The sequence below is a fragment of the Dromiciops gliroides genome, chromosome 3 (genome assembly GCF_019393635.1).
Source record: "Dromiciops gliroides isolate mDroGli1 chromosome 3, mDroGli1.pri, whole genome shotgun sequence".
Classification (NCBI taxonomy): Eukaryota; Metazoa; Chordata; class Mammalia; order Microbiotheria; family Microbiotheriidae; genus Dromiciops; species Dromiciops gliroides.
This window is the reverse complement of record NC_057863.1, coordinates 125060093-125075136: the sequence shown is the minus strand read 5'-3', so window position 1 is coordinate 125075136 and position 15044 is coordinate 125060093. Positions and strand designations below refer to the sequence as shown.

The following is a 15044-nucleotide window of genomic DNA, read 5'->3' as shown; positions in this document are numbered from 1 at the left end:
CTTGTTGACTGACTGACCTATCACCCATAGTCTACCCCTTCCTCAAAGAAGAGGAGGTGCATGTTCTCATCTCTTCTTGGGACCAAACATGACTATTACGATCACACAGGGTTTGATTTCATCTCCCCCACCCCCATCTACGTTATAGGTGTTGTTCACTGGGTTCTGTTTACGCCTCTGCTTTGTCTCAGTTCTAAGTCTCCCTGTGTTTCTTTGAATTCTTCATCTTCATTGTTTCTTATGGAGCAGTAATATTCCGTTACGTTCTTGTTCTCTAATTTTCTTAATTAGTGGGCCTTTAATTTGTTTCCAATTCTTTGTTACTACAAAAAGTCGTGGCTATTTTTCTTTTTTTTTGGTGGAGCAATGAGGGTTAAGTGACTTGCCCAGGGTCACACAGCTAGTAAATGTCAAGTATCTGAAGTCGAATTTGAACTCAGTTCCTCCTGAATCCAGGGCCGGTGCTTTATCCACTGTGCCACCAAGCTTCCCCGTGGCTTTCTTAAAAAAAAAATCATACGAAGCTAATGAGTATAAGTTTAAATAATCAGTAAACGATTTAGTATTCTAGGTCTTTAAACCAGTTTTTTAAAATCTCCGATGAACTTCTGGGAATGGTCCACTCTCTACAAGGCAGGGGATATGCCTGTTCGAGAACAAGAAGGGTGTCAGGGGAAGAAGATTTGATAGCTGTGGGGCCAGTGTGGGCACTAACGGAGGAAAACTAGCAGCGGGGCAAGAGGTGTGTAAGCACTACTGTGGTGGTGGCTAGCGGAGGAAGTAAAGGTGAGAAGACGATTTCATTATATCCGCATTTGTCAGCGTCCCTCCCAGATCCTGGGGAAGAGAGGGAGGAGAGGCGGAGTAGGAGCCACCCTAAAGACTGAAGGAAGGAAGGAGGGGACAGGCGAACAGCAGGAGGAGGAGCTGTAGCGGCTGGAGGAGGAGCAGCAGCAGCAGCAGCAGCAGCAAGAGCAGCAGGAGCAGGAGCAGCGGCAGCTGCGGAGAGGCCACGTTTTTGTTTTGTTATTTTCCATAGGAGTAGTTTTCTCTGTCCAGGCTGGAGGGCTGTCAGCGCCGCAGTTCGCCTAGCCTAGCCCAGCCCCCGACCTTTTCAGGTGACAGTGGGTCACCTCGGAGGAGGCGGCTCCTTCCCAGCCCACTCCAACCCCTACCCCTGCCCCGTCCTCTTTCGCACACAACCCCACCCCCGCCCCCGCCCCTCTCCAACCTCCCTCTCCTGGCGAGCGCGCTTGGATGAGGGGAGAGCGCGGTGGCGGCAGCAGGAACAGGAGCAGGAGCAGCGGCCTCGGCGGCGGAGGCAGCGGCGGCGATAGCAGTAGCAGCAGGACATCTAGGACCACGAGGTGGCCTCTGGCCGGCTGCGATCGTGACCGTGGGGGCGAGTCCTTGGGCTCCTGGGGAGAAATGGCTTTCTGACCGAGCGGCCGAGCAAAAGGGAAGCGGAGGCACCAGAACCAGGGCGCAAGGGAGAGATGCCTCGTTGACCCTGCGTGCCCGTCCAGCCGCTGAGCGCGCACCCTCTTACCAGTGCCCGCTGAAGCCTTCGCCTCGTCCGGGACGGCCAGCGGTACCTGGCACTGAGACTTTGCTAGCTAACCTGGTTCGGTCAGTCGGGAAGGGGGCAGTGCAGCTGCCTGAGTTTGGGATTGGGCTGTGACTCGAGGGATAACCCCGGCCCGAAGGAGAAGTGCCGGCGCGGGTTGGCGCAGTTTCGGCCGCGGGGCGCCCTTCCCTTCAAGCTCGCGTGGAGCGCCCGGGCTCGGCCAAATCTCTCCCTCGAGTTCTTTGCCACGGAAAGAGTTATGGAAGCGCCGAGCTGCATCCAGGACGAGCCTTTCGTCCACCCCCTAGGACCTGAGCCTGAGCCAACTCCGGTGGCAGCAGCAGCTGCTGCAGAGGGAGCCCAGTCCCAACCAGGGCCGGGCAAGCCCGGGGAGAAGCGCTTCAGGCTATGGTACGTGGGTTGGTCGTGCCTGGACCGGAGGACCACGCTGCCCATGCTGCCCTGGCTGATGGCGGAGATCCGCCGTCGGAGCCAAAAGCCCGAGCCCGGCACTGCCCGCGAGGTGCTCCTGCTGCTGAGCTCCCCATACCTCCGCTGCGTCCCCGCCCCCTCGGTCAGCAGTGCGGGTTCGGGGGGCAGCCCTTCAACCCCTGGCCCGCTACCCAACCCGTCCGTGTTCATCTTCGAGCACAAGGCTCAGCACATCTCCCGCTTCATTCACAACAGCCACGACCTTACCTACTTTGCCTACTTGATCAAAGCCCAGCCGGATAACCCCGAGTCCCAGATGGCTTGTCACGTTTTTCGGGCCACCGACCCCAACCAGGCAAGTGTCCCCGACCGCCAGGGGCAGGGCGGCTTGGGCATGGGTGTGGGGGGCGAAGGAAGAAAAAAATAAACCACACCACTAATGCAGCCAGAGCTTCTCGGGGTCGCGCTGCAGCGTTTGTGGGGAAGCAAAGATAAGTTCTCGCAGCTTTCAGTCATTATTCTCCCTCTGCTAATGAGCTATTTTGGGGAGGGGGGAGTAGGTACGATTCCTTGGCAGGCAGTGAAATGGAAAAGAAAGGAGCTCTTCAGACTAGGGTTGGGGGGAGGGGGGAGAAGACGTCTCAAGAAGTGGGAAGGGGTCGCTTGTGCGGAAGGGTTGACTCAAGGCTGGACAGCTTGAGAGCAAGGACTCCTCCTTTCTTATCTCTTATACCTAGGGTCTTTGATGACTGCCTACCTACGGTCCCGTGAGAGAACTAACGTGGATTACCCGGGACTGGTGGGATTGGAAGGTGGAATTTAAAATGAGTCACGTGCAGCCTTCTTTATGTTTGTTTAAGGGAAATAGGGTGGAGAGGGGGTTGCGGCTTTGGTTGGGGTGCCCTTCCTGGCCAACACCTTCCTTGGGTCTTTCCCTTCTAGGCCTGTCGAGGTCATCATGAACAGCCCAGGAACAACTTCAGATCACTTTGCAGAAAAGTTATGTGTTGAAGGGAAAGTTAACCTTAGGTTAGGCAGGATAACAGCCAATAGATAGCATAACTGGACACTCTTTTGTGGTTCCTGGTTGGGCCACTGTTATTAATGGTAACTAGCTGTGTACCTTCTTTAAGGCAAATCACTTAACCTCTTTGAAACTTCGGCTTCTGAGCTATTAAAAGGGGCTGGGTGGGATGGACGACCTCTATTTAATTTAAAGGGCTATTGTGAGAATGGGGTGAAAGCATATTGGTAAAAACACTTTGCAAATTGTAAAGTGCTTTTTCGTTATTGTTGAGTTGGTAGTGTAACCAGTGATTGGAGCTGAGGATTTTGATGGTGAATAGGTCCAACTGTTTCTAAGTAAAAGAGTGACAAGAATTAAATACAACAGTTGAGACAGGTATTGCAAAAACCATTTATTGTACCCTGAAATAAAACTTTAATACGCAACTTTTTGGGGGGAGGAGGGGTTCTGGGCCTAGGATATAGAAAACTTCCAGTGTGGAAACTCCCTCTACTGATTTAGATCCATAGTTCCTCTCCTTATTAACTTGAGAGAATTGTCCCTGGGCATTGAATAGTTTAGGGAAAAGATAGGAATAAACATTTTAATGACACCTACTATGTGCCAGGCACTGTTACATCAACAGTACCAGGTAGATGCTACTATTATCCCCATTTGACAGTTAGGGAAAGGGAGGCAAATAGAGGTTAATTGACTCACAACTGTTAAGTGTCTGAGGCTGAATTTGAACTCTGGGGCCCAGGGCTCTATCTATTGCATAGCCATCAACCCCCAAAGTTTAGAGACTTTGCCTGTGGTCCACAAGTAGCATTTGACAGATGCATGGTTGGATCTGATCTTCTCATTTCAGAGTTTGCTCTCATTCACTTTGCCACTGTGTTTCTCACAATGGCCATTATTTTTGATAACAACATATATTTATAAAGCTATTTATAACAAGTTTCATACAGCACAGTAAGGACTGACTACATGGCTTGAAACCAGTCAATTATTTTATGCCAGAAAAGTGCTTTGGGTTCTTTGGAGGAACCGTGTTATTTACATGTAAATAAGTTAGTAAAGAAACCAAACAACATAAATAAATAAAAATAAGCTGTTCCACTGTTTGTCCAGTTAGTTCTAAAATGAGAACATCCTGTTTTAAGTAAGCCTGTTTGTTTCATTCTGATTTAATGCCTCTATTGAAGACTTCTTGGGTTACAGAAGTTCCTGCAAGAGATTTGTGTGTATATATAAAAACAAATTGTCTTAGGTTTAAAAGAAGTAACTTTGCCTTCATTTTTTGGGCAAACATTTTTTAAGTGCCTTCTGTGTTCTGACCTAGGTATGGGGGAGAAAGGTCAGAAAATTTAAATAAGATGAGATCCCTCCCCTTATTATAATAATTGGTACTTAGGTAGTAATTTATATACATTTTCTCCTCTATCCAGATAATAAATTTAAGGGGGGGGGTACCATAAGCCTTGTTTTATAGATCAGGATACTGAAGCTGAGAGAGGCTAAATAACTTACCCATAGTTAGTAGCAAGGAATTAAACCCAGCTCTTGTTGACTCAAATCAGTACTTTCTGTTGACAGTAATATGGAGTGTATAGTCTAGGAGAGGTTAAGACACTAACAAGGGGCAGCTAGGTGGTGCAGTGGATAAAGCATTGGCTTTGAAGTTGGGAGGACCAGAGTTCAGATATCACCTCAGACACTTACTAGCTGTGTGACCCTGTGCAAAGTCACTTAACCCCAGTTGCCCTAAACATCTAGGGCCATTGCCAATTTTCCTGATATCTACCTTGCAGCTGGAGAGAGTGAGCTTGGTAACCTTGCACAGCCCTCCCTCAATTAAATCTAATTCCCTGCAAGTCATGACATCACCCTAATGACATGGTCCTCTTCAAGAGTGAAGGACAAACAACAAGACAAAACATCATCAAAAAATCATAATATACAATATTTTGTGTTAAGGATATTAGAGAAAGGCACAAAACGTGTTAATCAGTTTAATATTCTGATTAGGTGTGTAGAAATTATAAATCAACGTGAGAGGAGTAACTTTTTTTGCAGATGAATATTCTGTGGTTATTCTCAGGTTTATGATTGGTATATTTGTAAATTTAATGTGATTTATTTTTTGTTTTGATTTTACCCATGGTAGAAATTACCATATTGAAAGGATGTCTAACATCATTGCTATTTGCACTAATAATGAAAAGCTACTTTGTATTAACTGTTAACGCTGCCTAGGTTCTGTTTCTACTAACTTTTCTATGATAGCAGCAGTTGTTTCAGTGACATATTGGAGGATGGTCAATTATTTTTCACTATGGTGAACCAACCTTTCATTCCTTGTATAAACCCAAACTAGTCATTGTGTATAATCTTTATAATGTGTTGTATTAGCCTATTTGCTAATATTTTATTTAACATTTTTGGGTCATTTATTCATTAAGAATATTGGTCTGTAGGTTTCTTTCTTTGCTTTGTTTCCTCCCTTTACAATTTAGTTGCTAGGACTTTAATGTACCATTGTTTTCCAAGTAATGCTATATTTAGACTCACTTTTTCCCTTTTAGTTCACTGGGGCTATTGCCATAACTCTTTTGAAATGGGAAGGGTCTAAGAGGGAGACAATTCATATTTCATTCCATTTCATGTCAGTGGCATGTGCAGAATCTTGAGCCAGGGCTTTGGATAAAACTACAAATATAAAATATTCTCATTAGATTATAAGTTCTTTGAAGGCAGAGACTGTCTTTTGCCTCTTTTTGTATCCTTAGTGCTTATCGCACTAGGAGTGTAGTAGGCACTTAATGTTTATTGATTATTGATTAACATATATATTACTTGAATTAAATTGATAAGAATCCTTGTCTCGAGCATCAGTTGATGGAAAAGTGGATATTCACCCTGGAGGAAGGAAGATTTATGTAATACATGTCTTTTGAAAAAAAAAATAGGGGCTGTCCTATGGAAGGACTATATTCTCTTTGTCTTCTGAGGGTAGAAATTCGACCAATGGGGAGTAGTTAGAGGAGCCATATTTGTAAGGAAGAATCTACTTACAGAACTGTCCAAAAATGGAATGGGCATTCTGCTGAGATATTAAGTTTTTCATCACAAAAGTGTTCAACAATGGATAGAAATCACCACTTGTCATGGGCAGCGTGTAGATGAGGGTTCTTGTTTTTTGGTCAAGATTAGACCTTTCCCGATGTGGGATTCTAGATTAAGAGAATGCACTCTTCCTCCCAAATTCGCTTATACTCAGCACAGTGCCTTTTACATAGAAAGTACTTAATATTTGTTGATTGATTAAAGGAAATTCATTCTGAGCTTTGGACGAGGTGCAACCTCTTCAAACTTCTAGTTAACTCATCTGTAAAGGTTCCTTCCGAGCACTAAGATTTTATTGATTTTTATGAACTCCTGGAGATAGATTTTGGGGTAGTCTTCACTCTAGTTCTCCTTTTGGGAAGATAGGGAGGCTCTATAAGGGATTCTTAGTATGGGATTTGATCATTTGATCCAAAGGGCATGTGAGGTTCCTTCCAACTCAGATTCTTTGAGAAAATTCAGGCTAAATGAAGATTTGTCAGGGATATTTCTGGAGAAGATTGATTAATGCTTCAGTAGGGTGGAGTGGGGATTGGACTAGATTCTAATAAATGAGGCTCATTTCAACTCAGGGATTTTATGAAGGAGAGTGACAAAATAGTGTTTCTTCTAATATGTAGAGTGGTGGACATCATGAAAAGAGCAAAATATTTCCTTGATGGTTCTGACCATTTTCCATTTTGGCAGTGTATGGTAGGAGTTAAGATAGGGTGGGGAAAGAATTGAAGTTATTCTACAGGGATTATAAACAAATGCCATGTTCATCAATGTAAAGTTCATGGATATAGTTTATTGATTAAAATATGTAACATCTGAAAAAATAATAACTTTTTTCTGGTATTGGAAGTTGTAATGATACACAACTTTTTGGATTAAAGAGTCAAGAAAGCCTTCCCTTTTTCTCTCTCTTGTATTCTCTACTTGAATTTAGAATATGAAGGGGGGAAAACCTGTCTCTAGTTTTGAAGAGCTTGCATTTTGTTTTTTTCCCTCTTCACAGTGTTTTTGTGGGGCAGTCTCTTACAAAGCTCTGTAGAAATGGCATGCTATTATTAATTTATTATTATCTATCCAAATGAGTTTTGTGCTTTTTATATGTTGTCACCATTGCAAAGACAGTGTGGCTCTTCCTCTACATTGGGCTTCACAGCTATTAAGAAAAATGTCAGAGAGAAGCATTCAGCCAGGGGCTTGGGAGAACTTTCATGCTACTGACTTTCCTCATAGCTCTATTCCCTTTATTTGATTGGGCTGCCCAGCCAAGTTTACAGTGTATACTGAGCTGCTTTCCCAAAGGATGACCAGGCTGTTGCAGCTTCTGTCTACAGAAAGTGATGATGCCTATGAAGAAATAACCAATTCTATTCAAATTGTTTTCTTTTATGGAAATGTGACCTCTAGGGTAGAAGAAATACTTGAGTATCTTGGAGTGTTATGATTGAATTGCCATGCAATGTGTCCTCTGGGAATAGAAAGATAGTCCGAAGACCTCCATGAAAGAGGAGGGTAGAAGAAATACTTGAGTATCTTGGAGTTTTATGATTGAATTTCCATGCAATGTATCCTTTGGGAATAGAAAGATAGTCCGAAGACCTCCATGAAAGAGGAGTCATATCATTATTTTAAGAGATATTTGTTTTTCTTTTAAGCAAACATTTAAGGTTCATAAGTTTTTTTGGGGGGAATAAAATATAATTTCCTTTGAACAGCTTGCTTTCAAAACTAATCGGGGTAACTATGGGTATTTAAAAGACAAATGATTATCATAAAATATTTTCATTGATTATAGTTATATATGTACTTCTTGAATACTCCTTGGTATTGTTTTCAAAGATAAACTGCAAGTAATGCTGTGAAAATTCAACAATAAAATTGTTATCTTTCTATTGCTTTCTTTAAAAGATTAAACTGTTTCCATTGTTTCAAGCAAGATAATAAACTTTCAACTTATTTTTGGACAAATATTCCCAAACTAGAATTTCTCAGTTCTCCTCTCTCTCTCTCTCTCTCTGATGGTCAGGAGGATATATTGTTCACAAAATCAAAGAAACTTAGATCATATAACAACCTGAACAACAACCCACATTCATCTTGCTGACTTATAAGCATATTTAATATCAACTTTAAACTATTATGGCTAGACTTATATTCTTTTTCCCTTCGTAATTTCTTTCTTCCTTGTCCTCTTTCAACTATTTCATCCTTTCTGTCTACACTCTCCTCTTTCACCCCCAAATTCTTCAGGTTAATTATATGAGGAACCCTCCTCATATTATGGGAACTTCAGCTTCATTTTCCCCAGTTGTAGCATCCAGCCTGGGTAGCTCTCTTGCCATTGAGGAATGGTCTAGAGTTCCTTATTGTTTCTTGGTAGCATCAGCAAGTTCTTCATTCCTCTGCCTCAACCGTAGAACTAGCTGGAGCTTCCCTATTGCAAGAACAGGGACAAAAATTTGCCAAGTTGCCTCTCTTTTAGGGTGACTCACTGAGTGTATGCAGCCATTTTGAAATTTGAGGGACTGTGGGGAAAGGGAAGAAAACTTCACTCTTCAATCTTTTTGCCTCTTAGGCAGATTGAGGCAGCAGAGGGAACAGAATAAGAAGTATTGAAGTTTACAGCTGCTGCTACAGAGATATCCTGGGGGAAGTGTAGGAGCATATGTTAGCATGTGCTTCTGCCCAGCTGTGAGCATTCTGGTGAAGGATGAGATAAGATTGCTCAATGCCTCATTTTGATCCCACTCAGTTATTTTATGCTCCATTGGCCAATACCCTATAGAATGGTTTTGTTCTCTTGGTTCTTTTACAGTCTCTACCGGTGTTTAGAGTTCAATTTGAGAGTGAAAAAAATATAGTACTTTGTTACAGAAGCATTCTTCCATTTTAACCACAAGGACTTTGCACACTTTTATCCCTTGAGAGACTCCGTTGTGATATACAAACATTACTTTTATATCAAAAATTTCAACTGCTGCTTGGGGAATGAGCACAGGCATATCTCCACTCAACTTCAATAATGGTATTGTAAAAACAAGTTGCATGACAGAGAATTATACAAAATACCTTGTTTCATAGGTGCAGTGTTATAAATGGGAGATGAGTTTCTGAGGGACCAAAATTCAGTCTCCAACAGCAAAAGTTGTCTTTACTTTGACCCCAGAAAGTATCATTATGAAAAAAAAATGCACTTAGTTAAAAAAAATACAAATACACTTAAACTTAAGTTTGCAACTACTTACTTAAAAATTAATTTCAGCTGATAGTGTGCCCATAATGACTTTTTAGTTATTACCCCTTTGTCTCCTTTTATTCTCTATCTCTACCTCTATTTGTATTTACATTTTTATAATGGCAAAGATTCCTTGCTTTCCATAACTTTCTGTTGCCTCCATAATCCAGGGTTAATTTTTTTTTTTTACATGGCAGATGGGATGAGCCATCCTATATAAGCCTTCTGTTATTTAGGTTGTGGGGGTTGGTTGATACTGGCTTGGTTCACTTTCACTGACCTTTTCCATCTTGCTAGCTCTCTCTCAAAACAATTCTCTAATTGTCTGAGTATTAAAAACAAACTATACTTAGGGGTGGGAAGTAGCGTGTGGGGTGAGCCTTTCATCTGAGGAATTGACTTTTTATAGTAAAGTTTTTGGACCTTATTGAAGGGCTTGGTTACAGTGTATTAATGACATTATTTAAAAACTTAAATAAATTCATGATCTCCCTGATGTGGTTAGACTCTACAGTGGTACACATTACAACTTGCCTATGCTGTCTCATCTTATATAATTTGTGTACATGTCTATTAATCAGTGACAGTCCATTATTGACATTACTGGGCAAAAAAACTGATGGGCCAACTTTATTTGCACTATGAATCTAATTCATTTTTTAGATTATAATCACATTGTTAAACTAATGGGGTTTTTCCCTTTTGGTAAATATACTTTATTAGGTTCTGAGCTGTAAGCACATTCAAAATTGCTAATGAGATAATTGTTTTAATGAGAAATCTGGTCCCTTTGGTGAGAACTCTTTTGGAAGTTACTTGGAGAAAGATTTTGATTCAATATAAGAGAAAATTTCTAAACAATATGAGTTGCTGAAAAGTGGAAAAGGTTATGGTGGTGGGTGGGGCCAATGAGAAAAGAAAATTTATCATTACTGAGATCTTCAAGCAGAGTTTGGAAGGGTTGAACTAGATGACCTCTTATATCCCTTCCAAATTTGTGATTGTCTGATTCTAATAGTGCCTTGATAATGAACTATTATTAAAACTTGCTTCAGCTATTTTATCTTGGAAAATATTCTCTTGGAATATTTACAGAAATATAACCAAAGAATATTGGTAGAAGTATAAGCAATGAAAACATTTTTATTAAATACATTGGTTTTTTTTAATAACCACAATCTAGCTAATATGATTTTAAATCAGACTTTTAAAAACCAGCTGTTAAAAGAAAATTATACTTTTAATCTCTGCAAGTCCTTATAAACATTAATTTTTTGTTTAAGAAGAGAACAAATATTTCTCAAAATAATGCTGTTGTTTCTCTTTCATGGAGGTAGGTAATGGTGGGAGCCTGAAAAATATTGATTAACAGCTCTGGTTACCCTACATCTTTTTTGTCCCGAACCACTACTTAAATTGTTTTAACTTTAATATTTGACTTTATATTGTCTTGGTAAATTAGATATGGGACTACAAAAATTTAGTTGGCTGGCTTAATTGTGGGTTTTCTTTATGTAGGTTTATAGCATTACCAAATAATCTAATAAGGGATTGTTGAATAAATGCTTGAATAAGTGAATATATTTTATGGGTCATTATTATGCTGCTTCTTTGAAAGTTTCTTGTTGTAGGTTTCAGTTAGAGAATGTCCATATCATGTGAGCTTCCTTGACACAGAAATAGAAATATGCCTACCTAAGGAATATTATTAGGCGGATTACTCAAGCAGTGTTCCAGTCCTCTCTTATTAGTATTGAAATTTAAAAAATATAAATCCAAATGCTTAATGTTTTCATATACTTATAAAATGGAACACCGACTCCTATAGTTTCTTTAATATATAAACCATATCAAGGAATACACTTTAGAAAATAAACACTTAATGAGTTCTTTGTTCTTAGCTATGCCAGTTATTAATATGAACAGTGATTTTAGTTGTGAACCTAATTGAAGAAAGTCAAATAGTCTTTGCTTCAACCCCCCCCCCACTTTCTTTCTTTCTTTCTTTCTTTTGTGTGTGTGTGTGGGGGGCAATGAGGGTTAAGTGACTTGCCCACGGTCACACAGCTAGTGTCAAGTGTCTTTTCCCCTAAATCCTTCCCTCTTCCTAACTTTCCCATTTCTGTCAAAAGCACCATCACCCTTCCAGTGTCTTGGGTTCATAATCTTGACCTCACTGATCCTCACTCTGATACCACATAGCCAGTCAACTGCTCCATCTTAGTATTTCTATCTCAAAGTTATTTTAATCTGCATTTCTTTAATCAATAATGATTTAGAGCATTTATGACTATACATTGTTTTGACAGGCTGGATGACAGAGTGAAGAAGGGGATTAAGATCCAATGAAGCTGGAAAAAAATAGATTAGGGCCAGGATGTGCAGGAATTTAAGTGTTAAACAGAGGAGTTAATTGCCTAGAGGCAATAGGAAACCACTAGAGTTATGTGGGTAAAATCTGCATTTATTCAACAATCCTTTATTTGATTCCATTGTTTTGATTTCTTCATTGGAAGACTGCCTGTTCATATCCTTTGACCATTTATCAAATTGGGAACCAAAGTACATCTTAAAGGAAGAGAGGGATTCTTTAAGGTGGATGTGAGGAGGTAATGAATAGAGTGTCTTTTGAAGAAAAAAGAAGACAGATATCATTTTATGCCCATCAGATTGGCTAAAATGATAAAAGGGGAAATTGACAAATGTTGGAAGGGAAGTGGAAAAATTGGGACCTTAATTCACTGTTGGTGGAATTGTGAATTGATCCAATCATTTTGGAGAGAGATTCGGGATTATGCCCAAACAGCTATTAAATTGCCTATACCCTTTGACCCAGTAATACTATTCATAGGTTTGTTTCTCAAGATCATTAGGGAAAAAGGAAAAGAACTTACAGGTTCTAAAATATTTATAACAACTCTCTCTGTGCTGGCAAAGAACTGAAAATTGTGGGGATGCCCATCAGTTGGGGAATGCCTAAACAGATTATGGCATATGTTCATGATGGGATATTACTCTGCTATAAGAAATGATGAATTCAATTATTTTAGAAAAGCATGGAGAGACCTCCACAAAATAATGAATAGCAAAATTAGCCAGAACCAAGAGGACATTGCATACAGTAACACAATATCATTTTAAGAACAACTTTGAGCAACTAAGTCATTTTGACTATTATCAATACCCATATTTACTGCAAAGATCCTATAAAGGAAGATGCTGTTTGAATCCAGAAAAAGAACTCACACACATATATACATACATATATGTATATATGCTGTATATACATATATACCGATACCGATTTATGTTTAATGGTAGCTACCTTGAAGGTTGGGGGTAGAGGAGTAGGAAAAAAATATATAATTGCATGATAACTTTGTGGTATATTTGAAAGGAATAGCAAGTTGTACATAATAGATTTGCAATTTCAAGGGTAATCCTCTGTTTTTCTATCCCACTTTGTTATATAAATGCTTGTTTTATTATTAAAATTCAGAATAAAATAAATAATTTTAAAAAGATGTAGTTTGGGGCTCGAGTACAGGAGCAGCCATCTCTCTCACATCCAACTCAGAACTCCTCACAGCCTGACTAGCAGCCTAGATTTCCCCCAGAATGGCAACTACTGTCAAGGATCAGCTGATTCTAAATGTCCTAAAAGAAGATTAGGTTCCCCATAACAACGACACTGTTGTTGGGGTTGGTGCAGTTGGCATGGCATGTGCCATCTTGCCTTAGTTGATGTCATAGAAGACAAACTAAAGGGAGAGATGATCGATCTCCAACATGGCAGCCTTTTCCTCAAAACACCAAAGATTGTTTCTGGCAAAGACTGCAAACTCAAAGCTGGTTGTTGTTACTGCTGGAGCACATCAACAGGAGGGAGAAAGTCATCTTAATTTGGTCCAGCATAATGTGAATGTCTTTAAATTCATCATTCCCAATATTGTTAAATACAGCCCTAATTGCAAGCTGTGTATTGTGTCCAATCCTATGGATATTTTGACATATGTGACCTGGAAGCTAAGAGGCTTTCCTAAAAACTGTTCTTGGAAGGGGTTGCAATCTGGATTCTGCCTGTTACCTAATGTGGGAAAGACTTGGTGTTCATTCTTCAGTTTGTCATGGATGGGTCCTTGGGGAACATGGAAACTCCTGTGTTCCTGTGTGGAGGGGTGTCAATATTGCCTGTATGTCTCTGAAGAATCTTTATCCTGCTCTGGGAACTGATGTTGATTCAGAGAATTGGAAAGATGTTCATAAATAGGTGGTTGAAAGTTTTTATGAGGCGATCAAGCTGAAGGGCTATACTTCCTGGGCCATTGGCTTCTCTGTGGCAGATCTAACAGAAAGCATTAGGAAGAATCTTAGGAGAGTGCATGGAATTTCCACGATGATCTAGGGCCTATATGGAATTAATGAAGATGTCTTCCTTAGTGTCCCATGTGGCTTGGGGCAGAATGGCATTTCAGATGAGGTGAATGTAACCCTGAATCTAGAGGATGAGGCCCATTTAAAGAAGAGTGCAGATACTCTTTGGGGAATCCAGAAGGAGCTGCAATTTTAAAGCCTTTTAATGTGCTGCAACTTTACTGTCTAGAGAACATGACAATGGTTAAGGGATTAGGTATGACGTGCTTTTCAAGTAGGTTAAATCTTTCCTCTGATTAGTGATTGAACACCAGAGATATAAAACCTATGAACATACTCTAAGTCTCTTCCCACACATAGAAATGGGGGAATAATACACAATTTAAATATATATATTTCTCAATTTCTGTATTATATATAAAAAACTATATACAATGATGCAACCAATTCCTCAAGTGTCATACTAACCCAAATACTGAATAAACAACAAATAATTGATTAAAAAAAAAGATGTAGTTTGGACAACGTATTATGCATAAAACGTTTCCTGATCTTCTACCTGCTAATTCCCTGCCTCTCAAACTGTTGTACTTAATTTTGTTGTGTATATATGTATATATTTATTCACTCTATATTTATGTTGTATATATGTTCCAATATACTTGTTTTCTTCACCATTAAAAACCTCATTCTGAGTAGGAATTATTTCATTCTTTGTCTTTATTTCCTTGATACCTTGCCTGGCAAATAATAGGTACTTAATAAATACTTATTGACTGAGTGAATGAATGAATGAATGCATAGTAGCATTACAGAATCTTTTTTCTCCTAGCTTTGTGGGCCAAGCTATTAGAAATCAGTTTTTACCTTCATTCCTTTTTTTCCTAGATATTTTGCAAAGTAGCCTTTTAAATTCTTTGTTTGAACAATCCCACCCAGTTGCCCCTGTAGGAAGATGTCAGATAAAGGGATTTGGGGGGGGGGGGAAGGAAGAGACAGGGGAGGGGCTTTCCTAAAAGTGAATAGAAAGTGTTTACAGTTGTAGAAGCCACACCATCCAGATGATGGGAAAGAGAAGTCAGCTGGTAATTAGCCACTGTGAACCTTACTCAGAATAGGAGAGAGGAACCTGCTTGTAAGATATGAGGAGAGAACATTTTTTTAGCCTAGAGGTTTTTAATCTTGGGTTCATGAACTCCTAAGGGGTTAGTAGATATATTTCAGGGGGTCTGTGAACTTGAATGGGAAAAAACCCTGCATCTTTATTTCAACAGAATTGGTTTCCTTTGTAATCCTAAATGACTAGA

General features: G+C 40.0%; 1 protein-coding gene across 7 annotated transcripts in view; it reads left to right on the top strand.

The window, feature by feature from the left end:
* The first annotated feature begins 1014 nt into the window (after positions 1-1014).
* TBC1D4 (TBC1 domain family member 4) overlaps positions 1015-15044 on the top strand; it is a 215230-nt gene continuing 201200 nt past the window's right edge. For all 7 annotated transcript variants that reach the window (XM_043996158.1, XM_043996157.1, XM_043996156.1 and 4 more), the window contains exon 1: positions 1015-2354. In XM_043996158.1, coding sequence (XP_043852093.1) covers positions 1827-2354 — 528 coding nt within the window. In that variant the 5' untranslated portion in view covers positions 1015-1826. The remainder of the gene's footprint in view (positions 2355-15044) is intronic.